Source organism: Pan paniscus, chromosome 9, assembly GCF_029289425.2.
Source record: "Pan paniscus chromosome 9, NHGRI_mPanPan1-v2.0_pri, whole genome shotgun sequence".
Classification (NCBI taxonomy): Eukaryota; Metazoa; Chordata; class Mammalia; order Primates; family Hominidae; genus Pan; species Pan paniscus.
The window spans coordinates 115,137,648-115,164,420 of record NC_073258.2 but is presented as its reverse complement, the minus strand read 5'-3'; the positions used below and the strand labels follow the sequence as shown (position 1 = coordinate 115,164,420).

General features: G+C 37.9%; 2 protein-coding genes across 5 annotated transcripts; one reads left to right on the top strand and one right to left on the bottom strand.

Moving 5' to 3' along the window:
* Positions 1 to 16,644: 16,644 nt before the first annotated feature.
* Positions 16,645 to 25,508, bottom strand: RBM7 (RNA binding motif protein 7). Of its 4 annotated transcripts, none has more exons than XM_003805490.7 (5): positions 24,759 to 25,508; positions 23,668 to 23,830; positions 22,630 to 22,717; positions 19,756 to 19,849; positions 16,645 to 18,109 (listed from the first exon to the last, which is right to left on the bottom strand). In XM_003805490.7, exons 1-5 carry the CDS (start codon positions 24,852 to 24,854, stop codon positions 17,747 to 17,749), a joined length of 804 nt encoding a protein of 267 aa, XP_003805538.1. In that variant the 5' UTR covers positions 24,855 to 25,508; the 3' UTR covers positions 16,645 to 17,746. The 4 variants fall into 4 exon arrangements, with proteins under 4 accessions (XP_003805538.1, XP_008970108.1, XP_034789636.1 ...); XM_008971860.6 differs by having other exon boundaries at positions 19,756 to 19,846; positions 24,759 to 25,086; XM_034933745.3 differs by lacking the exon at positions 23,668 to 23,830 and having other exon boundaries at positions 19,756 to 19,846; positions 24,759 to 25,066.
* Positions 25,195 to 26,472, top strand: C9H11orf71 (chromosome 9 C11orf71 homolog). The gene has a single exon (XM_055094867.2). The coding sequence runs from the start codon at positions 25,195 to 25,197 to the stop codon at positions 25,582 to 25,584; it is 390 nt and encodes a 129-aa protein (XP_054950842.1). The 3' UTR covers positions 25,585 to 26,472.
* The last annotated feature ends 301 nt before the right edge of the window (positions 26,473 to 26,773 follow it).

Below are 26,773 nucleotides of genomic sequence, written 5' to 3'. Positions count from 1 at the left end.
CCAGATTCTAGGCCTTAGCTCTTGGACAGCATTTCTGGACCTACCCTGGGCCAGACAGGAGCCCACTGCCCTGAAGGGTGAATCCCACGACTGGCAGCATTCACCACAAGCTGACTGAAGAGACCTTGGGCCTTATGTGAATATTGGCGGTAGCCTGGCAGTACTCCTCATGGGTCTGTAGTGGTGGTGGCAGTGGGGTGAAGCTCCTGTGCCTGTGGAAAGTGGAGGCAAGAGTAGGAAGGACTGTCTCATAGTTTGAGTGCCAGCCACAGAACAACAGAACACCACATAGGTTTCTAAGGTGTTTGAACAGTCCCTAGCGCCTGGATGGCATCTCTGGACCTGCCTGGAGTCTGGGGAAACTCACTGCCCTGAAGTGAAGGACACAAGCCTGGCTGGCTTTGCCATCTGCTGATTGTAAAGCCCTAGAGCCTTGAGAAAACATGGGCATTAGCCTGATAGTGGCTACAGAGGGCCTTGGGCAAGATCCAGTGCTGTGCTGACTTCAGGTGTGACCAAGCATAGTCCCAATAGTGGTGGTCTTAAGGGTGCTTCTGTCACCCCATTCCCAGCTCCAGGTGGCTCAGCACAGAGAGAGAGACCCTGTTTGGGAGAAAGTAAGGGGAGAGAACAAGAGTCTCTGCCTGGTAATCTAGAGAATTGTTTTGAATCTTATCTAAGACCATGAAGGTTGTACCTCTATGAGTCTGAAAGAACTTACAGTGTTACTGGGCTTGGGGTGACCCTTAACGCAGAAATAGCTTAGATCACAATACCCAAGTCCTTTTAAATACTTGGAAAGCCTTCCCAAGAGAGATGGGAACAAACAAGCCCAGACTGTGAAGACTGCAATAAGAACTTAACTCTTCAATGCACAGACACAGACAAACATCCACAAGCATCAAAAAAATCCAGGAAACTTGATCTTACCAAATGAACTAAATAAAGCATGAGGGACCAATCCTGGGAAAACGGAAATATGTGACTTTTCAGACAGAGAATTCAAAATAGCTGAGGAAATGCAAAAAAAAAAAAAAAAAATCAAGATAACACTGAGAAGGAATCAAGAATTCTATCAGATAAATTTTAAAAATAATTCAAAAGACTCAAACAGAAATTCTGGAGTTGAAAAATGCAACTGACATACTGAAGAATATATCAGAGTATCTTAACAGCAGAATTGATCAAACAGAAGAAAAATTATTGAGCTTGAAACAGGCTATTTAAAAATACATAGAGGAGACAAAAAAAAAGAATTTCTTAAAAATGAGGAATGCCTACAGGTTCTAAAAAATAGCCTCAAAGGGCAAATATAAGAGTTATTGGCCTTAAAGAGAGGATAGAGATAGAGATAGGGATAGAAAATTTATTCAAAGGAATAATAAAAGAGAAGTTCCCAAACCTAGAGAAAGAAATTAATATCCAAGCACAAAAAGGTTAGAGAACACCAAGCAGATTTAATCTAAGAAGTCTACCTCAAGACATTTAATTATCAAACTCCAAAAGGTCAAGGATAAAGAAAGGATTTTAAACACAGCAAGAGAAAAGAAACAACATACAATGGAGCTCCAATATTTCTGGCAGCAGACTTTTCAGTGGAAACCTTACAGTCCAGGAGAGAGTGATATGACATATTTAAAGTGCTGATGGAAAAAAGTTGTTTACCCTAGAATAGCATATCCAGCAAAAATATCTTTCAAATATGAAGGAGAAATAAATACTTTTCTAGGTAGGCAAAAGCTGATGGATTTCATCAACACTAGACCTTTCCTAGAAGAAATGCTAAATGGAGTTCTTCAATCTGAAAGAAAGGGAGGTTAACGAGCGATAAGAAATCATCTGAAGGTGTAAAACTCACTGGTAATAGGAAGTACACAGAAAAGCACAGAACATTATAACACTGTAACTATGGCGTGTAAACTACTCTTAAGTGAAAAGACTGTAAGATGAACCTATCAAAAGTAATAACTACAACAACTTGCCAAGACATAGACAGTACAATAAGATATAAATTAAAATGACCAAAAGTTAAAAAGTGCGAGGACAAAGTTATGGTGTAGAGCTTTTATTAGTTTTCTTTCTGCTTGTTTGTCTATGCAAAGTGTTAAGTTATCAGAATAAAAAATAAGTTATAAGATGGTATTTGCAAGCCTCATGATAACCTCAAATTTAAAAACATACAACAGATACACAAAAATAAAAAGCAAGAAATGAAAGCATACCATCAGAAAAAAAACACCTTCATAAAAGGCAGGCAGGAAGGAAAAAAAGAATAAAGAGAAGACCACAGAAGAGCCAGGAAACAAATAACAAAATGGCAGGAGTAAGTCCTTACTTATTAATAATAACATTGAATGTAAAGGGACTAAACTCACCAATCAAAAGACAGAGTTGCTGAATGGATAAAAAATAAGACCCAATGATCTGTTGCCTACAAGACACACACTTCACCTACAAAGACACACAGATTGAAAATAAAGGGGAAAAAATGATATTTAATGCTAATGGAAACCAAAAAAGAGCAGGAGTGGCTATACTTAGACAAAATAGATTTCAAGACAAAAATGAGAAGCAACAAAGAAGGTCACTATATAATAATAAAGAGGTTAATTCAGCAAGAAGATATAACAATTGTAAATATATATACACCTAACACTGAGCACCCAGATATATAAAGCAAATATTATTAGGGCAAAAGAAAGAGATAGACTCCAATACAATAATAGCTGGAGACTTCAACACCCTACTTTCAGCATTGCACAGATCATCTAGACAGAAAATAAAGAAACATCGGATTTAATGTCCACTGTAGTCCAAATGGATCTAATAGAGATTTACAGAACATTTCATCTAACAGCTGCAGAATACACATTATTCACCTTAGTACATGGATCATTCTCAAGCATAGACCATATGTTAGGCCACAAAACAAGTCTTAGAACTTTCAAAAAAAATGAAATTATATAAAGCATCTTCTCTGACCACAATGGAATAAAACTAGAAATTAATAAAAGAGGAATTTTGGAAACTATACAAACACATAGAAATTAAATAATATGCTCTTGAACAGCCAGTGGGTCAAAGAAGGCATTAAAAAGGAAATTGAAAAATTTATTGAAACAAATGATAATAGAAACACAACAAACCAAAGACCTATGCAATACAGTGAAAGCAATATCAACAGGGAAGTCTATAGCTACACAGGCCTAAATCAAAAAGGAAAAAAAACACTCAAATAAACAGCCTAACAATGCATTTTACAGAGCTAGAAAAGCAAGAGCAAACCAAACCTCAAAGTAAGAGAAGAATATAATAAAAATCAGAGCAGAAATAAATGAAATGGAAATTAAAAAAAAACAAAAGATCAATGAAACAAAAGGTTGTTTTTTCAATCCATAAACAAATTGACAAACCATTAGCGAGACCAACTAATAAAAAAGGAGAGAAGACTCAAACAGATAAAATCAGAGATGAAAAAGGACATTGCAACTGATACCACAGAAACTCAAAGGATCATTAGTGGCTACTATAAGAAAGCAGAAGCCAATAAATTGGAAAATCTAGATGAAATGGTTAAATTCCTAGACACATACAATCTGCCAAGATTGAACCATAAAGAAATCCAAAAGCTGAACAGACCAATACCAAGTAATGAGATCACAGCTGTAATAAAAACTCTCTCTTCCTCCTTTTGTAGAGAGCTGAAAATGACAACAAAAAGGCTCCCAGAAAAGAAAGAATAAGTAAGATTTAGTATTTGCTAGCAAAATAGGGTGACTGTAGTCAAAAATAATTTAATTATACATTTTAAAATAACTAAAAAGAGTATAACTGAATTGTTCGTAACACAAAGGATAAATCTTTGATGTGATGCATACTTACCCTGATGTAATTATAATGCATTGCACACCTGTATCCAAATATCTCATGTATATAAATACATACACCCATAAATATATACTCTTACTATGTACCCACAAAAATTAAGAATAAATAAAAGAGCAAATGAAACCACACAAGAAAACAAGGTTAACTTTCACCCCTCTACCTCCATGCACACACAACATGGACATTTACTATTTATTTTAAGACTTCAAAAAGCATTGGAAACAAAATTAACCAGGGAAAATATTTACAAGAAACATTTCAAACAATGTTCTGGTATTCTTAAATACGAAGAGCTTTTGAGGATCAATAAGAGGAACGTAAAATTCTAAAAAGGAAATGGACAAAGGATAGGAACACAGAATTCATGAAGGAATATAATTGGTACATAGAAGCAAAAATATCCAATCTCATTAATAATAAAAGAAATTTTAAAATAGTTATCACTTTGATTAAAATACCAATAGACTTTTAAAACTAGACAAACTGATTATAAAGTTTATATAGAAAAATAGGGCCAGGCACAGTGGATCACGCCTATAATCCCAGCAGTTTGGGAGGCCGAGGCAAGCAGATCACTTGAGGTCAGGAGTTCGAGACTAGCCTGGTCAACATGGTGAAACCCTGCCTCTATTAAAAATACAAAAAAATTAGCTGGACATGGTGGCACATGCCTGTAATCCCAGCTACTCAGGAGGCTGAGGCTGGAGAATTGCTTGAATCTGGGAGGCGGAGGTTGCAATGGGCTGAGATCATGCCACTGCACTCCAGCCTGGGTGATAGAGCAAGACTCAGTCTCAAAAAAAAAAAAAAAAGAAAAAGAAAAATAAACATGTAATAATTAGCAAAATTCTGAAAAAGAAGAGTGATGGCATATGGCATGGGTGTGGGGTAAGTCCTCCAATAATTAGGTTCTAGGCAATAAACAGTCAAATATTTACACATAAAGTCCAGAAATAGACCTAATACAATGGGGGAATTTAGAATATGGTAATGACACCACTTCATATAAGTGGGATGTCTTAGTCCATTTGTGCTCCTATTTATAATAGAATACTTGAGATTGGGTAATTTATAACAAACAAAAATATATTGACTCCCAATTCTGGAGGCTGGGAAGTCTGAGATTAAGGTGCCTACGGGTTCAGTTTCTGGTGACGCCATTTTCTTCTTCCAAGATGGCACCTTACTTGCTTCATCCTCCAGAAGAGAAAAAGGCTGTATTCTCACATTGCAGAAGGTAAAAGAGCCAAGAGAGAGAGCCCACTTTTAAAAGCTCTTTTATTAAGGCATTAAACACACCCATGAGAGTGGAGCCCTGATGACCCAATCACCTCTTAAGACCCCACCTCCCAATCCCATTATGTTGACAATTACATTTTAACATGAGTTTTGGAGTGGACAAACATTCCCCAAAAGTAGCCTGGGGAAGAGATGGATTAATAATAAATTTTATTAGCAATTGGGTAGTTATTTGGAAAAAAATCTTAAATGGCTCCTGACTTCACGATTTATACCAAAATAAAGTCTAAATGGATTAAGCATCTAAATGGGAAAAATTAAAAATAAAATTGCTCGAAGAAAACAATAGCAACTAGTTTTGGTGATTTTCTTTTTTGCAGAATCCAGGTCCTGGAACAATGGTGTGGCAGATTGAATTTTTTTTTTTTTTTTTTTTTTTTTTTTTTTTTTTTGAGACGGAGTTTCACTCTTGTTGCCCAGGCTGGAGTGCAATGGCATGATCTTGGCTCACCACAACCTCTGCCTCCCGGGTTCAAGCAATTCTCCTGCCTCAGCCTCCCGAGTAGCTGGAACTATAGGCATGCACCACCATGCCCGGCTAATTTTGTATTTTTAGTAGAGATGGGGTTTCTCCATGTTGGTCAGGCTGGTCTTGAACTCCTGAGCTCAGGTGGACCACCCGCCTCGGCCTCCCAAAGTGCTGGGATTACAGGCGTGGGCCACTGCGCCCAGCCAGCAGATTGAATTTTTAAAAGATGATCAAAACAATAGCTACTGTCTCACACTCTTCTCTTACAATCTGACTTTGAAATTCCTCTGAATAGTAGGCTTTGTGCCCGCTCACCTTGAAAATAGACGATTGTGACTGCTTTGACCAATAAAGTACATGAGAAGGGACTTCTCAGGCTAGATCATAAAATACCCTGTATTTCCACCTGGCTGTCTAGGGATGCTCACTCTTGGAACCCAGACACCATGCTGTGAGGAAGCCCAGGGAGGCCCACATGGAGAGGAACCAAAGCACCCAGCTCACAGCCCTTTCTGAGCACCCAGACAATAGCCAGCCCCAAGTTGATAGCCATGTGAGTAAGCCACCTTGAAAGTGGATCTTTCAGCCCCCATTAAGTCACCTCAGTGATGCTAAGTGGAGCAGAGAAGAGCCATCCCTATTGAATCTGGCCAAATGATTGTTTTTTTAGCCAGTGAGATTTAGGGTGGCTTGTTAAAAAGCAATAGATAATTAGAACAAATGAATTTTTACCTTCACTGCTAGGAACTGGGTCACTCTCTTATTTCTTAGGCAAAGAAATATTAATGTTTATTTAAGGAAACATTATTATTTTTTTTTAGAAAAGAAAGTATATTGTACCCTGATGCCAAAATAAAGGAAAGCAATAAGACACATAAAATGGTAATCTGCAAATTTCCTGAAAAATGTTCTTATCAGATCCATAAAAATTGCATTCAAATAATCACAACTCAAGACCTCTGGGTTATATTAAGTGCAAAAAGCACCATGTGAAAAAAAATAGAGAACATGAAAATATATTTGATAAAGAAACAGTAGAAAGACACAAAGTAAGAAAATGATTCCTTACTGGGAACTGGTAGGGAATGAGCTGACAGGAACAGGATTGAGTGGAATACTTCACAATATACACCTTTTAATATTGTTTTGATTTTTGAACCACACAAATGTATTATCTATTCTAATAAATAAATTGTAAAAGCAACACAAATAATTTTAAAATGGTATATCAATAGAGCTTTGTATTTCAAAAGTCAATATTAAGATAAATATAACAATGATTCTGTTCAATTTGGCTTTTCATTTACTGAGAATATAAACTACATATAACTGTAATTGTTGCAGAAGTAGTTATGCCCTTGGCATCTTTGCTATTATCATTGATAGACAGAAAATTACCAGAATAATAAAAACTAAACAATTTCTTATTTTAAGCATAAAACATAAGAATTTCATAAATCAAGCCACAAAAGCAGTTTTGTCTATGTTCAATGCTGCCACACATAATTAAAATAAACATAATAGTTTAGAATTTGATCTTTGGAACATTTAAAATTCCTCTTTTAGCTATTTCAAAATACATAATACATCATTATTAACTGTGATCACCATGCTATGCGATAGTACACCAGAATGTATTCCTCCAGTCTAACTAAAACTTTGTACCCTTTGATCAATGCCTCCCCTTTCCCTGTCTACCCCACCAGCCTCTGATAACCACCATTCTACCCTCTACTTCTATGAGTTCAACTTTTTTAGATGAGATGGGATAATGTTTTAAAATATTAATGACAATGTGAAACTAAAATCTAAGTGATTGTGTTAAAGCACTGCAGTAGAAGTGGTCTTTATGTGAGAGGCAAAAGAGAAGCAGCAAGGAATGTGAAGGTATGTGATATGGCTTAGCTGTGTCTCCCCCCAAATCTCACCTTGAATTGTAGTTCCCATAATTCCCATGTGTCGTGGGAGGGACCTGGTGGGAGGTAACTGAATCATGGGGGTGGTTATCCCCATGCTGGTGTTCTTGTGATAGTGAGTTCTCACATGATCTGATGGTTTTATAAGCTTCTCCCTTTGCTCAGCTCTCATTCTTCTCTCTCCTGCTGCCTTGTGAAGAAGAATGTATTGGTTTCCCCTTCTACCATGATTGTAAGTTTCCTGAGGCCTCCCCAGCTATGCTAAACTGTGAATCAATTAAACCTTTTTCCTTTATAAATCACCCAGTCTTAGGTCTCAGGTTTCTCTTCATAGCAGCATGAGAATGGACTAATAGAGTTTGCTGAAGGTATTTTCTTGGTGGAGTGCAGGGGAGACAGATATAATAAATACTGTTGTAGTGGCTTTGTACTATGTCTACTTAGCTGAGGTGGAACTATGGTTCCCAGAATTCCTTTCTCTGTCTAGTTTCCATTTAGAGTTGGTGTTGTACACCAGTGCCAACAAACGCCAGGATTTGACTGGCCTTTGTTCCTGGTTCCTGGGAGAGAACCTCTATATTCTTGGAATTTCCCAAGTGACAGGAGTGTCTTTATTATTCCTGGTGAGCCCTGATCATTTATGCTACAAAGATGACCTCTACAGGGTCCCTAGATATTTCAGGATGAGGCCAGGCCATGCTAGAAAAGTCAACCACATGATTATAGGGTTGGGGCTTTATGCCATGTGGTATCAGTCTGATATTGATTGGGATTGGAGGGGACCAGAGACTGAGTTCAATCACATGGCCAAGGATTCAATGATGCATATGTAATGAAACTCCAGTAAAAACTCTGGCTATTAAAGCTTGGATAAGGTTCCAGGCTGATAATACACAGTGACAGAGAGTGAACACAGAAGTTTCACCTTCAGGACCCACCTGGGTCTCACTCTATGCATCTCCCCTTTTGGCTGGTTTTGATGTGTTTTCTTTTGCTTTAATAAATCTGTAATCTTAAGTATAGCTTTTTCCAAAGTTCTGTGAGTCTTTCTAGCAAGTTATTAAACCTAAGAAAGTAGTGGAAACTGTTGAATTTGTAGCCAATTGGCTAGAAGTGTGGGTGGCCTGGGAATCCCTGAGCATGCGGCTGATGTCTGAATTGAGAGCAGTCTCATAGAGGACTGACCCCTTAGCCTGTGAAATTTGGCCTAACTCCAAGCAGTTAGTGTCAGAATTGCAATGCAGCTGACCACAAGAGAAATTTGCTTGAGATTTGGAAGTCACAGGGAAGTAGCAGCCATAATTTTTACCCTCTGGAAGATTGATGCAGGATGCCAGGCACTGTGGAACCTCATGCACATTGTTGCTGATCCCCTGGCTCACCTTGTTGGCTCACCTTCTTGGCATGTGGCAGCACCCAACCCGCAGCTCCTCCAGCTGCTGACACATCTCCTCAAACTTCTCTGTGTTCTGGGCCAAAGATATGTGCAGCCCTATAGCTAGAGGTGCCAGCTACTCCTGCAGGCCTCAGGCCATCCAAGTCACATAAGGTGGAGTAATGAAAGACAGATGTAAGCTCCATCTTTTTCTAGAAGTTTTTGGTTGGTTCCTGCTTTTGTTCTTGTTCACCTTTCCTTCCCAACTGCTGGTCTGGCTGACCCATGGTGACTTCAGGCCCAGCACCACATGCAGGCCAGCAGATTACTCCACCAGCAATCCCAGTGGCATAATGTTTGACTCCCTAGAATCAGACTCTTATTCTAGATCACTCTTTGTTCTGCTTCTCTGATTTTGACCTTGACTGATACAACTGTTTCAGTCTGTCCATTGATAGGAAATGACAAGTTTGTGATTGCTGAGAATTTAAGGGGAAGCACCATGGGAATAAAAATAGTATGATACTAGAGTTCTCAGCCCTAACAGAATATTAGTCTTTAAAAAAAATACTGGTATCACTCTCTTCCTCTGAGATTTTGGGGTAAAGTTTAGGCACTATTTTCTTTTTGAAAGGTGGTTACAGCTTGCACTCAGAGTTATGAAATGCTGCAGTAGATGAAAGAAAAAGAACAAAGAAAGGTGATCAATATCACAAACATACACATACAAGAAAGCATAGCAGGAATACATCAGAACATAAGAGACTCTCCTGAATTCAAATGGCAGAGAAGTACTAAAAATTAACCAATAGACAAAGACATATTAGACAAATATTAATTAAAATATAAAACAAAATAGAAATAAAAGTTAAAAGAATGAAAATGGGCCAAGGGTATTTACGTTGATAAAGTTTACAGTACATGATGAAGAAATGTTATCATTCTTTTTGCAACTAGCATAGCTTGGAGTTACACAAGGCAAAAACTGACAGACATACTCAGAGAAAAATGAGAAAGTAAAATCATCTCTCTCAGAATTAAGAGACTAAGAAGAGAAAAAATATCAAGAATTTGAAAAATATAATTAACAAGCCTTATGTATCATATTAGAAGCTCTTTTAATGCCACATACCTGATTCATTGGATTAACTGATGTTCTGTATTCTTTCTATAACAAATGCCAATGCCCTTGACATGCGAAGGCTAGAGGAGTAAGCCACTTTCGTATATTCACTCACTTTTTCTCTCACCAGTCAAGTTATTCCAGACCTTCTAATGTCAGATCTTATTAATAATTTATTTTTAAATATTATGCAAACTAATAAAATATGAAGGTAAAAAATAGTAGTTCTTTCTAGAAAACTAGTTGAATACTTTGTAAAGATTCAATAAAGATGGATCGTTTTGAAATTTGTTGTCAGATAAGTATGCATAAGACAACTATAAAATGATTTGAGAGAGAATCTTGGAAAACTTGAATACTCCACCAGTTTCTCTACATTTGTCTTGCACCATAAAGAAACCCAAATTAGAAATCATAGGCAATGCAGTCTGGTAGTGATTTATACAAGAAAGCAGACTGAACTCCAATCAGTGTACTCAAGATTTTTTTTAAAAGACTAAAAAAAGGTCCTGGCCCTGCATCAAAAGACTGACAACTGAATGTATATTTTTGTGTATTACATTAAAATAAAATGCATAGAAATGTTTTATTTTTTAAATGACCCCTCAGTCTGACTTTTGCGTTTACAAATCTTATCAGGTAAGAGAGCATTTTGTAAAGATAAAATTTTGACACAGAGAAAACAAATCTTTTTCAAACATCCATGAAACCATTATAGAAGTTGGGAAAAGAAATCATGAAGCAAATACCATGCAACTAATGTGATGCCATGCCGGAGTCACACAGTGCATGACAGACTCAGCCAGGGAGGTTGGATGTGGGCCTAGACTCTCTTGGCATCTTCTGGAGAGGTGTGCTTGAGCAGCGGTTCAGCCTAGCTAACTCATTGCCAGGCAACCTAGAAAAATCCTGTTATCAACCTGTTAGCAATCTGGTTTGTCTCTTTATGGGTTTTTATTACGTAGGTTACAACCTCTGTCTACAAAGCTATGAAATTAGAAATCACAACAGAAGAATGGAGAAAAAAGGTCATTTAGAAATAAAGACTCCTCTGAATATCTAAAGTTAAAAGAGAAAAATCAAAACTAAAAATACAGACTATTAAAAATGAAGAAGAGTGAGTGCATTACAAATCAAAATCCATAGGTTAACTTCAACTTCTGGCCAAGATGGAGTAATAGGGATTAGATTTACCCTCCTGCCTGAACCACCCAATACAAAGGCAAAATACGTAAAACAAGACCACGGACATCAGGAACAAAGGACAGTGATCCCAGAGGAACAGAAAACAAATGAAGTGAGTCGCATGATTATCTTGTGTGCTACCTTGAGGGAACGTTTAGGCTGCATTGTGTGGGGTTGGGGGACAGGGCAGGCAGAGCCTGGCAAATTCACTGAGTTCAGAAGACATGGCTGAGAGTCCAGCAAAACAAAGGCAGCTGGAATGGCCGGTACACAGCACTGAAAAGCGGTAAGTTGCACAGGGAGAGAACTCCCGGACACCTGCAGGTTTTCTCCCGTATTCATGAGACAGCTGATCAGTATACAGGTTTGAAGAAACTACCTAAAGATGGAGAAAGGATGTCCCAAAAGAACTAGAGGGAATACTTCTCAGCACTCACATATGACCACAATCAGTGTCTGTTCCCACTAGCCAGAATGGGACATTTCATAACTCATGAGGCATCTACCTATTAAGAGTATTCAAGAGTCTTGCCTCACTAATGGGGTGAATTAACTCAAGACTAAATACTTGTCAAATGCCACCTAACAAACCTTAAAAGCAAGTCCTGAAGGGATACAATTGTTTATAAGTAACTTAACTGTGTCCCAGAACAAAACTCACGATTATTTATAGAAATACAAATACTATAATAATTTTACTTCATTGGTAAAATTCAGAATGCCCAGCATACAATTAAAATTATAAAGCATATAAAGAGCACAAAAACACATCTACTAATGAGGAGGGTGGGACACCAACCCAGAACCAACAAAGATACTAGAATTAGCAGATAAGGACATTAAAAATTACTATAAAGTATATTTTAAATGTTCAAAACGTAGGTAGAGACAACAAAGATATAAAAAAAGATCCATGATCAGGTAAATAACTTGAAATTTAAAAAAAGAAAAAAAGACATTAAAAAGATCCTCCCAAAAAAGTTATGAGGAATACTACAATGTCTAAAATGAAGATTATATTGAAAATCGCTAATTGGACATTGCAAAAGAAAAGATTAGTAAAGATGAAGTCATAGCATTAGAAACTATTCACAATGAACAAAAAGAGAAAAAGTAATTTTAGAAACTTTGTACTAGGCTGGGCAAGATGGCTCATGCCCACAATCCCAGCTCTCTGGGAGGCTGAGGCAAGAGAATCACTTCAGGCCAGGAGTTAGTGACCAGCCAGGCAACAAATTTTTTTTAGAAAAAATTAGCCAGGAATGATGGTGCGTTCCTGTAGTCCTAGCGACCGGGGAGGCTGAGGCAGCAGGATCACTTAAGCCCAGGTGTTTGAGGCCGCAGTGAGCTATGATTGTGCCACTGCACTTCAGCCTAGCAACAGAGGGAGATCCTGTCTCTAAGAAAAAGATAAATAGGCCAGTTGTGGTGGCTCACGCTTCTAATCCCAACACTGGGAGGCTGAGGTGGATCACATTGCTTATGCAAGTCCAGGAGTTCAAAACCAGCCTGGGTGACATAGCAAGACCCCATCTCTACACTACTAAAAATAAAAAATTAGCCAGGCGTGGTGGTATGTGCCTGTAGTCCCAGCTACTGGGGAGGCTGAGGTGGGAGGATCACTTGAGCCCAGGAAGTTGAAGCTGCAGTGAGCTGTGATCGCACCACTGCACTCAGCCTGGGTGACAGAGTGAGACGTTGTCTATAAATAAATGAAATTTCAAAAGATAAATAAAATAACATTTTATACTTACCAGAGAGCTATATAACAAAATCACGCAGCCTCATATAAATGCATTGGAGTTTCCAAAGGAGAGGAAAATTGGTATTAAAAAATTCAAATGTCTAAATTTGTTTTCAAATCAGGTGAAAACTCCAGATTCATGCAGCTCAATGCATCCCAAGCACAAGAAACATGAAGAAAACTATGTCAAGGCACATAGTAATCAATTGCTCAAAACCAGCTAGAGAAAAATGACACATTATGTATAAGATTTCCTTATGGGAAATAATCAAGAGAACAACGGACCAACTATTTTTATGAATTGAAAGAAAAGAACCTCATCAATTTAGAATTCTATACCTAGAATTTATTTAAATATATATTTCAAAATATTCTTCAAAATATATTTCAAAACGCTGAAAGAGACTTTTTTAGATACACAAAAGCTAAGAGATTTCATCACCTGCAAGCAGAATAATAATACCAGATAGATAAATGGATCTAACACAAAGGAATGAGGAGCTCCAGAAATGGTAACTATGGGGGTAAATAGTAAGATTTTTTTTCCTATTTTTTCTTAATTATTATATATAATTTTCTATTATTTAAGAATCTGCCTAACAAAAACAAGGTAGTGTGGGGCTTATAACATATATAAATGTAAGATGTATGCCAAAACAGCACAGCCAATCTCATCTGAGGATGAGAGGGAAGGTAAAATATATCGTCAGAAACTAAAACTGCACTATTGACAATATTGGGAGTTTTACAAAAATTATAAGAAATACTATGTACAACTCTATAGCAATATATTCAGAAAAAGGGAATGGTTGATTTTCTTGAAAAGTATAAATTATCCAAATTGTTTCCTGAGAAAGTAGCAAACCTGAAAAGATAACTCTAAAGGAAATTGATAAAGCAATCAAAGAGCTATTTCTAAAGCAAACCCAGATAGTTGTATAAATGAGTTCAACACATCTTGCAGAAACAGCTAATTCCTTTATTATTCAAATTTGGGGGGGGGCATAGAAAATGATAAGCTTGCCAATTTATTTTATAAGGCTAGCAGAACCATACTCCTAAACCAAACTAAGATAATACAATTAAAAAACAAAATCAGGCTGGTACAGTGACTCATGCCTGTAATCCCAGCACTTTGGGAGGCCGAGTCGGGCAGATCACCTGAGGTTGGGAGTTCAAGACCAGCATGGCCAACATGGGGAAAACCCGTCTCTATTACAAATACAAAAATTAGCCAGGCGTGGTGGTGGGTGCCTGTAATTCCAGCAACTTGGGAGGCTGAGGTGAGAGAATCACTGGAACCCAGGAGGCGGAGGTAGCAGTGAGCTGAGATTGTGCCACTCCACTCCAGCCTGGGTGACAGAGTGAGGCTCTGCCATAAATAAATTAAAATAAAATAAAAACGAAGTCACACATTATTCATGAATACAGATCCAAAACTTTTTGAAGTTTGACAAAATGAACAAATAGAATTCTAGAATACATGTACTGTGACATGTAATTCTCAGGATGCAATGTTTTAGGTTTAGAGAGCCTATTCAAAGTTTTATGTGTTGAATCCTCCTTTTCCTTATTCAATTAACAGACGTTCTTCCTTTCATCAAAAAGTTTCACTGTTAAATATATGCCAGGCACTGGATCCTGGGAATGCAGTGATGAATAAGATAAGGTCTGTCTTCATGGAGCTGTCTACAGAGACAGACAAGTAAAAAGAAAATTATAATACAGTCTAAAGGCTATGATAGAAGAAAAAGATATTTGGGGAATATATAACTTGGCACTGAATCTGGATTTCAGAGCTCTGGAAAGGCTTTCTAAAGGAAGTAATGCATAGATTGAGCAGTGAAGGACAGTTACTATGAGAACTAAAGTGGGGAAGTCATCAGAGGAGACTGAAGTAGCACATGCCAAATAGGGGTCATATTAAGTTGAGAATTTTGTACTTAAGTCAGAGGCCACTGAAGCTTTATTCAGGCGAGTGACAGATTTACATCTTCAATTCTTAAGAGTGTGGAATAAATTTGAGGAAAGAAGACCGGAAGCAGGAAAACATTAGGGTGTTCTTGGAATAATCCTCTTGAGAAAATTGCCTACTCTAAGATGGTAGCAGTAGGTATGGGGAAAGTGGGCACACACAACATAATTAGAAAGTGGTATAAAAATTTTATTTTAGATGGGGAAAGGTAGAAAATACTAGGTTAAGTATAAAGGGATTTCTTTACCTATAGTACTTGTCAGAAATTTTATGGTGCTGTTTTTGAGTAAAAGAAAGTCACACAGTAACACAAAATGGCTTCCAAACATTTGATTTGTTTTTCTTTTTTTTAGAACACCTTATGAGACACTAGCATTCCACAGGAAACACTATGGGAGAAACTGTTCTCCCACAAAAATAATCTCTTCTTCCTTTCTGTTCTTGCAGCTGTCAATATAGAAGAAGCATCCCAAATCTGAAATCTGAAATGCTCCAAAATATGAAACTTTTTGAGTGCCAATACAGATGTGACACTCAGGGGAAAGGCTCACTGGAGCACTCTGGATTTCCGGACCTGGGATGCTCAACCGGCAAGCATTAATGCAAATATTCCAGAACCCAAAACACTTCTCCAGCATTTTGAATAAGGGATGCTCAACCTGTACTTCTGAGTTGTCTCACCAACTATATTCAATTTTTTAAGGCTGTCTCGTCCTGTCCCTTTACACAATACATGTATTTAGTTTGGTTACTTTCAGCTCACTGAAAGTGAAGTGAAAAAGAAGATTCACCAGAACTTCACAAGCTTCCCTCAAAAAGCCATTGAAAAAGATTATTCTGAGTCAGGGTCATCTGTTAACCAATATGAAAGGATCCGACCCACAGATAACATTGTAATAAAGCAGTATTAGGCCAGGCGCGGTGGCTCACACCTGTAATTCCAGCACCTCGGTAGGCCAAGGTAGGTGGATCACTTGAGGTCAGGAGTTTGAGACCAGCCTGGCCAATGTGGTGAAACCCCATCTCTACTAAAAATACAAAAACTAGCCAGGCGTGGTGGTGGGTGCCTGTAATCCCAGCTACTCGGGAGGCTAAGGCAGGAGAATCACCTGAACCCGGGATATGGAGGTTGCAGTGACCTGAGATCCCGCCATTGCACTCTAGCCTGGGTGTCGTAGCAAGACTCTGTCTCAAAAAAAAAACAAAAACAAACATGCAGTATTAATCTTCGTTAACATCTACAAACCTACTAAGTTTTCATATGGATAAGATACCCAAAAATAATAATCTCATTGGAAACAAATTCTGTGAAAATGCTTAAGCAAACAAATTGTTTATCTTAATTCTATAGTGAGTAGTTGAATAGCTCCATTTACTTAGATACAGAAAAACTGAATTCATTTATAAACAGGAAATCTAAGTGTACTTTAACTCCTAGAGACCACTGAGGGTAACTAAAGTACTCCAAACTACAATCGAGGGGTCACTGAAAATCCGATTGTGAAACATCATGCTCTATAAGTACAAAAGATGTATTTCAGGATGCTCAAAATTAAAGAACTGATATTCTAAACAGCAGGCAATCAGTGAATAAAAGTATGTTAGTAATTCTTTGTGTACAATGTCTCTGAAGTCAGTGACATTAAAAAAAAAAAAACACACACCCTTCCTTTTATATTTTCAGTATATTAAAAAGGAACAGTACAAATGCTGTGGTATTAAAAAGGATCCTTATTTTTCAACAAATGAACTTTTATAAACAATTCTGTAATGAAATGAAAACAGTATCTTAATACAAGTTTTTGTTAAACAAGATTTTAAAATTTTAAAATTAGAAAACGTTAAGATTAAATTCTTTCAAAGGTTCAAACAAAAAAACAACCTGTACAATCTCCATTACATGTGTCTTTGTACACAGTCTGGGCACTTTGAAAATGTTAAAGTTTTTAACGTTTGACTGACAGAAGCAGCACTTAAAGGCTTCATGAATCTTTTTTCCAAAAAAGTATGCTTTCAGTAAAACATTTTACCATTTTATCTAACTATGCACTGACATTTTTGTTCTTCCTGAAAAGGGGATTTATGCTAACACTGTATTTTTAACGTAAAAATATACGTGTAGAGATATTTTAACTTCCTGAGTGACTTATACCTCAAATGGGATTTAATGAACAATTTCTAAATTTTAGAATGAAACAGTATGTGTAAATCTACACATGTATGTTCAACTAGGGTAAAGCTCAAGAGCATGTCACAGAATTTATACCTAAATTATATAAGAAGTTAAGCAATGCCTTTATCCCCAAACTTTATCAATAAGCCTTCTCAAATAGAATGTTAGTAAAGTGAATCACTGAAAAGTTTCATTTTTGAATTAACTAAAATACCAGTAGCCATTTTAGACTGTCAACCTGGATGTTTTCTTGATTCACTAGCAAGAAATTTCTTGCAATACAAAAAGATAACAAATAATTAAAATGTCTGCTCTGTCATACAACTTCACCCCCTCCTAAAGTGTCTAAAATGATTAGGAATTGTAGCACTTTCTTTTGCATAAAACCCTTTCCTCTTCATAAAACCCTGAGGTGAAAGGTTATTAATGTAATAAAACCGCAATTCATTTTGTATTAAACTGTAGCTTTAAAAAAATGTATAAAGAAATGTGACAACTTGTAAAGCTGCTCTGTAGAGTTTTTCAACAAAATATTTCCGTATCAACTTAGTCAAAGGGCCTAAAATGACCCTATAAAAACAATGTCCTTTTAACATGTGTTAGTGTCGAGATGAGCGCCATTTTCCATCTCTACTACTGTCTCTTCTGTTATCATAGTCATGGCTCCAGCCATCATGATTCCTGTCTTCATAGAAGAAATCATCTCTCTTTCCTCTGTAATGATGGTCAGACCCATGATCAGTGTAACGCTGTTCCCGGCTATAATGTCTATCTGCTAGGTAGGGATAAGAATTCATTCTGACTTTACGCTGTGATGATGGTGTACCTTGGCGCCACTGGGAGCTTGAAGACTGATTGAAACTATGACTGTGTGATTGAACTGATGGTGAAAATCCTGATTGATCCAGAGGTGAAGAACCAAATTTTCCACCATATGACATTTGTCTCAAAGCACTGTTCATCTGAGGAATAGGAAAAGTGGAAATGTTAATACTTCTAGATATCAAAGCTAATATGTATTTGGTCAGTTAACAGATAATGAAAGAAAATAAAGTCACTCTTGCCTAGATGGATCCACAACTAAAGTAGTACAATAGCTTCAATCATTCCAACGTATACCTACAAGATACATATATATACATAAATACTACTCTTTGTCCTCAAGAATGCAACTCAGAATAAGTCACACAAAATGACTATAATGCAAAATCACTGTGTAAAAAACAAAGAATCAGGAGATCAGTATCATTAGGAAAGGTTTCATGAAGGTGGCATATGATCTGGGTATTAAAACAATGGATGGAATATTTTCATATTTTAAGGGGGAGATATGCCAAGAAAAGGAAATTGCACAAACAAAAATAACAGGGAAACACAGAACAGGTTCATAGAATACCAAGTAATTCTGTGAGACAGGTTACAGATCTCGGCTCACTGCAAGCTCCACCTCCCGGGTTCAAGCGATTCTCCTGCCTCAGCCTCCCAAGTAGCTGGGACTACAGGCATGTGCCACCATGCCCGGCTAATTTTTGTATTTTTAGTAGAGACGGGGTTTCACCATCTTGGCCAGACTGGTCTCGAACTCCTGACCTCGTGATCCACCCACCTCAGCCTCCCAAAGTGCTGGGGTTACAGGCGTGAGCCACCGCACCCGGCCTTCAGATCTTAATAAGCAGTAAACAATTAAAGGTAAGGCTACAGGGTTTACTGGAATCAGACAATAAGAATCCCTAATAATTGGGCTACAGGAATCTGACTTCATCTTACAAACAATGGAAAGTCAATGTGCAAGGAAGATAAGCAAAACAGAATTGTAATATTAATTCTGAAATGGTGTGCAAGATGAACTAGTGAGGGGAAAATGGGGGCATAATTGACTAGACCGGTGGTTCCCAAATTCTGCCTGTGGATAAATATTAGTATATGATCATTTTTATTTTAATAGTCTACGGTACAATTAGAAAAATAGGCAATATGTACATAAAAGTTAACATCCTTTATACTGGTCTCTCAAATTTATTTTGACTTCTATATTTCATTTTGCAGACCTATGACATACAGAAGCCTGGGGACTACAAGTCAAGATCATGATTTAGGCACCAAATAGTTACCAACAGCTTCCTACTTGAACAAATGATGACAAAGATGAAACCGTAAAAGATAGCTAAGATTTTAAGCCTAGTCTCATGATGATGTTACCACCACCAAAAAAAAAAAAAGGTTAAGTTTAAAATGGAACTGGTCTAGAAGACCCAAGTTTATGATAAGTCACTCAGGATAGGGGACAGGAGCATCAGACAATGAGTAAATGATGGTTGAAAAGAAAAACAAATGTAAAAGCAGTTTTACTTCTATTTATCTTCAGTCTTTTAAGTATATATTTCAGCCCAGTGAAAACTAAAATGAGTGCTCAATCTACAAATCATGCTAGTCTAACAAAAATTTGAGAAAAAGTTATCTAAAAAGTTCACTTACGCCTTGAGGACTAAAGGAATAAAACCTCCAACTTAACAAAGTTAATTAAAAACCAGTTATTTGATACAATGCGAACATTTTAACTAAGGATGAATTTTTTTTGGCAATTCAAGTTGAAAAATAGTCAACCTACCACTGCTTGTCTCTGAAAATTTTCTGGAGAAGAGAAAGATCTCTGAATTATCTGTGCTGATGAAGTCATGTTATCCATAGTCCTTTCGTACCTGCTAAAAAGAAAACTAACATATAACCATTCATTCAATAAATATTTACTAACTAACAACCATGAGCAGAACACATTTCTCAAAGGTCGGAATGAACAAGACAGGAAAGGTATCTGCTCTCATGCAGCCAGAATAAGAATACAGACAACAGGATATTTTCTCATGATTTTAAGTGATAAAACGTATGATTAAAGATCAAGTGGAAGTGAAACAGATAGGAGGTTCCCCTATCTTTTAGCTGGTGAGCGACTGCCTTTCTAAAAAGGTGACATTTGTAGTTAGAACTGAACACCAAGGTTACCTAGAGGCAAAAACTTCCCAGCTGAAGGACTAGTGCAGGGGTGAGCAAGTATAGCCAGTGGGCCAAACTGCCAAATTCAGTTTTCCCTAAACAAAGTGTTACTGGAACATAGCCACACCATTGTTTTTGTATTATCTATGGCTACTTTAGTGCTACAATGGCAGAGACAGAAACAGTATCTTCTGCAAAGTCTAAAATATTAACTATATGGTCCTTTCTAGAAATAATTTGTCAGTCCCTGAGCTAATGCAAAGACCTAGATTGAAAACTAAAATGAAAAGAATTTGATCGACTAGATATGTGGAATGAGGGAAGAAACAAAGGATCAAATCTAGACTTGGCTTGAGCAATTAGATAGATATTTCCCGAGACAGAAAAGAGAAAGAGGTTTTGGGAGGTAAGGAATTAAGAGTTCTGTAACATACATAGGATATTACTTTTGAGGATTTACACCTTATTCCCTATTTATTAAAGGGATAACTTGCTCTACAGAAAAGCTCACTTTAAAAATGTTTTAAATTATTTTTAAATGTCTTTAGAATCAAATAACCAATTGGCTGGTCTTACACTTTGGATCTTTTAATTTTGGGTTTTTTCAAATCAGGTTATATTATCTGTATGCTGAGGGGGGCAGTACAATTTAGTTTATAGTATAAAAATTATAAACTCTCTAGCCTTTGATTAAAACCAAAGTATTTACTTGTACTTTTTTTTTTTTCCAAAGAAATTCTTTAAATAGAGAGAGTGCCTTGTTATGTTGCCTAGGCTAGTCCCAAACTCAAGGCCTCAAGTGGTCCTCCCACCACAGTCTTCCAAGTAGCTAGGACTATACGAATGGGTCACTGCACCTGGTTTTTTCTCCCCAAGAAATTCTAAGAGGGAAAACTTTTTATTTTCCTCTACCTAGGATGCCTTTGAAGACTCCATTAAAGGGGCTGGAAGTGCTTTAAATGCCAACTTTACCAAGAAATGTTTAAACACTGTTAATTAATTTCAGCTGGCAAGAAAGAACACCGGGAGGGTACACTTTTTGCACTATTGCTGGCTCACTATTCCACCTTCTAGTATCTCTTCATATCCATCCACTTCTCTCCAGCTCATGGCACCACCTTAATCTAAACTATCAAGCTCATCCATCAATAGCTTCCAACATCAATGCCTTGCTACCAAAAGCTTCCTCACTGCTCTATTTTCACTCTTGCCCCCTCCAATCCATTCTCCCACTGCAACCAAACAACTCTTAAAATATAAACTTGTTCCTATCAGTACCCTACCTAAAACATTTCACTGCCTTCCTACTCCATTTTAGGGTAAAATCTCAAAATCCTGATTATAGTTTAAAAGACCCTTTCCAGCCTATCTACCAAAATCCCCTACTGCTCTCCATTTTCATTCATTATGATCTAGGTACACTGGCTTCTTTCAGTTCCACATTCATCTATATCATCTCTTTCTCTTAAAATTTTCTCAAAGCCCTTTGTACTCTTTCTTTAGAGAACTTATTACAGTAATTGAACAGGTATTCACAAAAATATATATAATATGTGTCTTCATTTAGACTTTAAGCTCCTCTAGATAATACATCATAGTGGCTGGGCTCAATCACACTACACTGCCTGGGTTTGAATCCCAGCCCACTGAACCTGAGCAAGTTAACCTCCATTTTTCATTTCCCTTCATATAAGAGGTAGAGATAAAAATAATCCCTACCCTCATAAAACTGCTGTGAGGAATAAATGAAATCATATATGTAAAAGATATGGTGAAGAACCTGACATATGGCAGGTATTTATTAAATCTTTCTTAAATGACTGTTAAATAGCTTTATGGATATACCGGGAAAAATTGTCCCTGGTAAAATATGAACCTCCCCAAAGCAAATAAAATCATTTAAGTAAATATGATATTTTCTAATACTCAGTACCTGAAGAGATTTTACAAATCATTTAATTCAACTTATTTTCCTTACACATGGGAAGACGGGACTAAAGAGAGGAGACTAGCTCAAGATTACACAATTGATAGATGCAGACCTAGAATCCAATTCTAGGAATTCTTAGTCCAATAGACTGTTGACTAACTGGTATTTTTCAACTGTAAGTAACAACCAATTAATGACTGTAAAATAAATTTTAAAATGTTTTAAATGAAATAGTAAGTAATCCAAGTAGTGAGGGTAAATAATGTTTTGAGAAATTTTGTTTCAAGTGTATACATGTACTGTACACATATGTGGGTATGGTTATGTCGCTACAAATGAACAAATAGTTATATACGTATCTATTCTAAGGGGACTATATACAATGTGTTTGTCTATAGCCCCCTTAGAATAGATACATAACAACAACCCCAAAAGGCAAGCAAGAACAGCAGAATGAAGAGATAAGAGAATAATGAAGGAGACTATTTACTCATGTGTTTTGAGGCTATTCCCTATAAGAATTCCTGATAAATGATCTTAACAATAAGTGAGAAATATTACCTGCTAGGAGATGTGGAGGTAGGGCTTGAATTTCCAACATGATGTTGGGGATATGACAAACTGACATCTTGCGGGGCATGACTACTTCCTAAAATGAAACAATTTGAAAAATTATTCTTGATAGAAAATCTAATTTGAAATTTTGTCTTCCCCACTTGAAATCACTCCAAAAAGGTAAACACAATCTAAAAGAGAAAAATCTCAAACTACTGGCCGGGCGCGGTGGCTGACGCCTGTAATCCCAGCACTTTGGGAGGCTGACGTGGGCACATCTCTCGAGGCCAGGAGTTCGAGACCAGCCTGACCAACATGGTGAAATCCCACCTCTACTAAAAATACAAAGAATTAGCCAGGCGTGGTGGCGTGCACCTGTAATCCCAGCTACTCAGGAGGCTAAGGCAGGAGAATCACTTGAACCTGGGAGGCAGAGGTTGCAGTGAGCTGAAATTGCACCACTGCACTCCAGTCTAGGCAACAGGGCAAGACTCCGTCTCAAAAAAAAAAAAAAAAAAAAAAAAATCTCAAGCTGCTGTAGACCGCTTTACGGCTTCATCGGGGTGAAGATTATAAGTGTATAATATCAGATAAGCAAAACAAAGCACTCCATAAATATCCAATCTGACCATAATTTTCTGATCTCCACCCTAAATTGTAACACTGGATACATGGACAGTTTCATCCTCACATGATCAAGAACCAAAATATATAAAAGTAATTACAAAGCAGCCAGGAGAAGTATTTTCAGAAAATAAACCTAGCTCTTTTCAGAGTACCCAAGCCCAGCTCTCTTAGTGATACAGTTTATGTTTTTTCACTAACCCAAAATGAAACTTTAAGCTCAGTTTTAAAATTCTAATTTCAAAATCCATGTGTCAATGTCACCCGTTTTCAGGGATATATAAAGTTTGCTATATAAAGTTTGCTATTCACAATGCGTAAGAAAGAAGTTTCATCTACAAATAAGAGGTTCTTTAAAACTGAATAATAAATTTAAAAACAGCAGGAAACAATGCCCCCCGAACCTCACTGGGCAGTTACCTGATCTAAATTGTATTTTGATAGGCCTTCCATAAAGTTTGATTCCATTAAGTAGATTCATTGCATAAGGAACAGACACTTCATGTTTGAAATTCACAAACGCAAACTGCTTTGGTTTACCATCCTTATCTTTTGGAATTTTCACCTTTATTACTGGCCCAGCCTACAAACAAAAAGGTGTTTAGAATTTAAATAAAGCAACTAAGGGAAAATACTCAAATTTTACAAATAAGATATGACAAAGTTTAAAAACAACAGAAACGTAATCAGAAACTTCTTTTGAAAATGACGCACGGATTTCCATTTTGGCTACAGTAAACATCCTAGTTATGACTGAACATTAGATTTATTTGGGGAAGGGGGCCCATAAGGAACTGGAAACACAATCACTTTTGCAATTCACAGCACTGTATGGCTTAACATAGTGACCAATCGCCATTATTTTGCCACTCCATGAAAATGAACATTTATCAAGAACAAGAGAATGATTTTCTTTAACTAAAAACTGACTTTTGTATTGATTAATCAAACAATACCAGTTATTAGGGGATAGGGATGGGGGGAATAGGATACTCAGAATTTTTCACACTTTTAATACAGCAACACTAAAATGCTGTTTTTCTACGGAGTACTTAACCATTTTATTTTACATATTTTAATAATGTTGTAATTTGATAAGCAACTTTAGGGGAAAACAGACACAAATAAATTAAAATATTAAGTTCCCAGTCAGATAAACCAAAGACAAATTATCCTAAGGGGAAGATGAGAACAGGAAGGATAAGAAAAAGCACTGCTCAACGAAGACCCTACACACACACTACGTTCCTAAGGACCCCTGGATCTCTACCACGGGAAACCTGATCGAGGATCCCTCCACCACCTTCAGTCGTCACTTTCGGCCTAAACGAACCAAGATCTTCCAGGAAAGCGACACCCAGCGAGCGTTTCGCAACCCAGACCCGCCTTTCACCCCCAAACAGCCACCCGTCGGGTCCCCTGACGGCCACGAAAAGAAAACGGGGTGGCCGCTGGCCAGGCCCTAGGCGAGACGGAAAACGAAAGGCAAAGGGCCGAACCCAGCCGCTTACCTGGTGGAAAAGCTCGAAAAGGAGCTCCTCGGTCACTTTCGTTTCAAGGTTGCCCACAAAGAGAGTGCGATCCGCTTCCGCCGCCGCCGCCCCCATCTCAGCGTCGCCCCCTCCCTAACCTGGCCAAAAGGTCGTGGCCGACGCACCCACTGCGCATTCACGGAAGCCCCACGTCCTCACGCTCCCTGGCGTCACCAACGTAAACGTCCGTTGCGCTTGCTCTCAGCGGGCGACGACGTGCGCGGACGGTCTGCGCATGCTTGCCAGGATAACCCTCGTTAAAGGCAAGGCGGCTTCTGGCTCTTCCGCAGGCTCAGTTATGGGTTCCGGTGTGGTTAGTCATCGGGTCCGACACAGGCTGGACTGATCTGGGGAGCCGCGAAGGGCCTGCCTTGACCAAGGGACGTAACACAAGTACTGCGGGCAGTGTTTGAATATGGCCCTGAACAATGTGTCCCTGTCCTCCGGTGATCAGAGGAGCAGGGTGGCCTACCGCTCTTCCCACGGCGACCTCAGACCGCGGGCGTCAGCGTTGGCGATGGTCTCCGGAGACGGCTTCCTCGTTTCCAGGCCTGAAGCGATTCATCTAGGACCTCGGCAGGCGGTGCGACCAAGCGTTCGGGCCGAGAGCCGTCGAGTGAATGGTGGCGGCCGGAGCCCAACACGCTTTATAAATGGGAGGGAACCAGATGGCCGGGGCCGGAGCCGCCAAGCCAGATTCTCACCTTACCCAATCCCTGCCGTTGAACCCGATCTCCTAAGAAGTGTGCTGCAACAGCGTTTGATTGCATTAGGAGGTGTTATCGCAGCTCGAATTTCAGTTTAAACGAACACCTTTCCTCTGGCCCTCACTTAGCTTGTGAACAGGCCTTTTTAAAATCCTTTCTTGGTGTAGCAGCAATCTTGTTGTTTTATTTTTAGATGGATGTATTTTCATTTAATACGTGGGAGTTATATGAATATGTCCTAGCACTAAGGGAAGTGTAACAGTTGATTGATTTAGGTGGTTTTATGCATCCAGAATGATTGGATCAGGAAAGGTGTGGAAAGGATATTCTTAGGTCGTCACAAAGCTGAGCTGATGGGACCACCCTCCCCAGAGGTCAACAATCCATTCGTTAACTCAGACACTTAACCTTTACCTTTACTTCTGTTGGCGAAAAAGAAGTGCTCCTTTTTATTACACTGATTTATCCTTCCATCTTTTCCTTGACATTTACCATCTTCCATCTCCCCCTTCACTTTTTTCAGATATGTCTACAAACAGACTCCAATCTCAGTCGCACTAAAAATAAGAACAAAACCTAAACCTTACAATTCTTTCAAATTATTAAATCAACTTATTATTCCTTTCTTTGGCAAAGGTTCCAAATTTTTACTTTATATTTGTAATTTTACTATTTGCATTCAGTCCCAGCGCCTTAATCTGAATCTGCTGTCCTAAAATAACACTGGTGAAAACATTAGTTGTACAATCTCCTATCAGAAAACTGTTCATCTACTCACTGTAGTGCCCGCCTTGAAATGTGTGTTTATTCATTCAACTAACAATATTTGGGGATCCCTGTAGTAAACACTGTGTATGAATTTTACACAGTCTGGCCATCAAGAAAGATCACGGAGTATATTCTAGATGGGGAGGCTACTAAGTGAATAGGAATCACCACACTGGGCTGTTTATTAGGTACAGTAATAAACATAAGTACTGGTTGCAGTGGCTTTTTTTTTTTTCTTCATAATACTGCACTATCCTGGTTCTTCTCTTACCTGGCTGATCACTCCTTATTTGCTGATATTTTTGTTCTCTTAACCATACATTTCCCAATGTTTAAAGGGTGGTATTGTGAGAAAGTTAATGGGTTTTGTAAGTGCCAGCTCTTTATATAAGCAGGTAGACTAGCTTTTTCCCAGCAGACGCCTGTCTGTTTAGACTTCCTTAAAATAATTATCTTCAAATAAAGCAAAATCTCCATACACCACATAGTATTGAATTGTTAGAACTACATGTTAAGAAG

Coding starts and splice junctions, on each gene's coding strand:
- RBM7 (XM_003805490.7), bottom strand. CDS start 24,854: ATGGGGGCGGCGGCGGCGGAAGCGGATCGCACTCTCTTTGTGGGCAAC. Junction 23,831..24,758: donor TTTTCGAGCTTTTCCACCAG/GTAAGCGGCTGG, acceptor TTTTGTTTGTAG/GCTGGGCCAGTAATAAAGGT. Junction 18,110..19,755: donor ATTTTCAGAGACAAGCAGTG/GTAGGTTGACTA, acceptor CCTATTCCTCAG/ATGAACAGTGCTTTGAGACA.
- C9H11orf71 (XM_055094867.2), top strand. CDS start 25,195: ATGGCCCTGAACAATGTGTCCCTGTCCTCCGGTGATCAGAGGAGCAGG.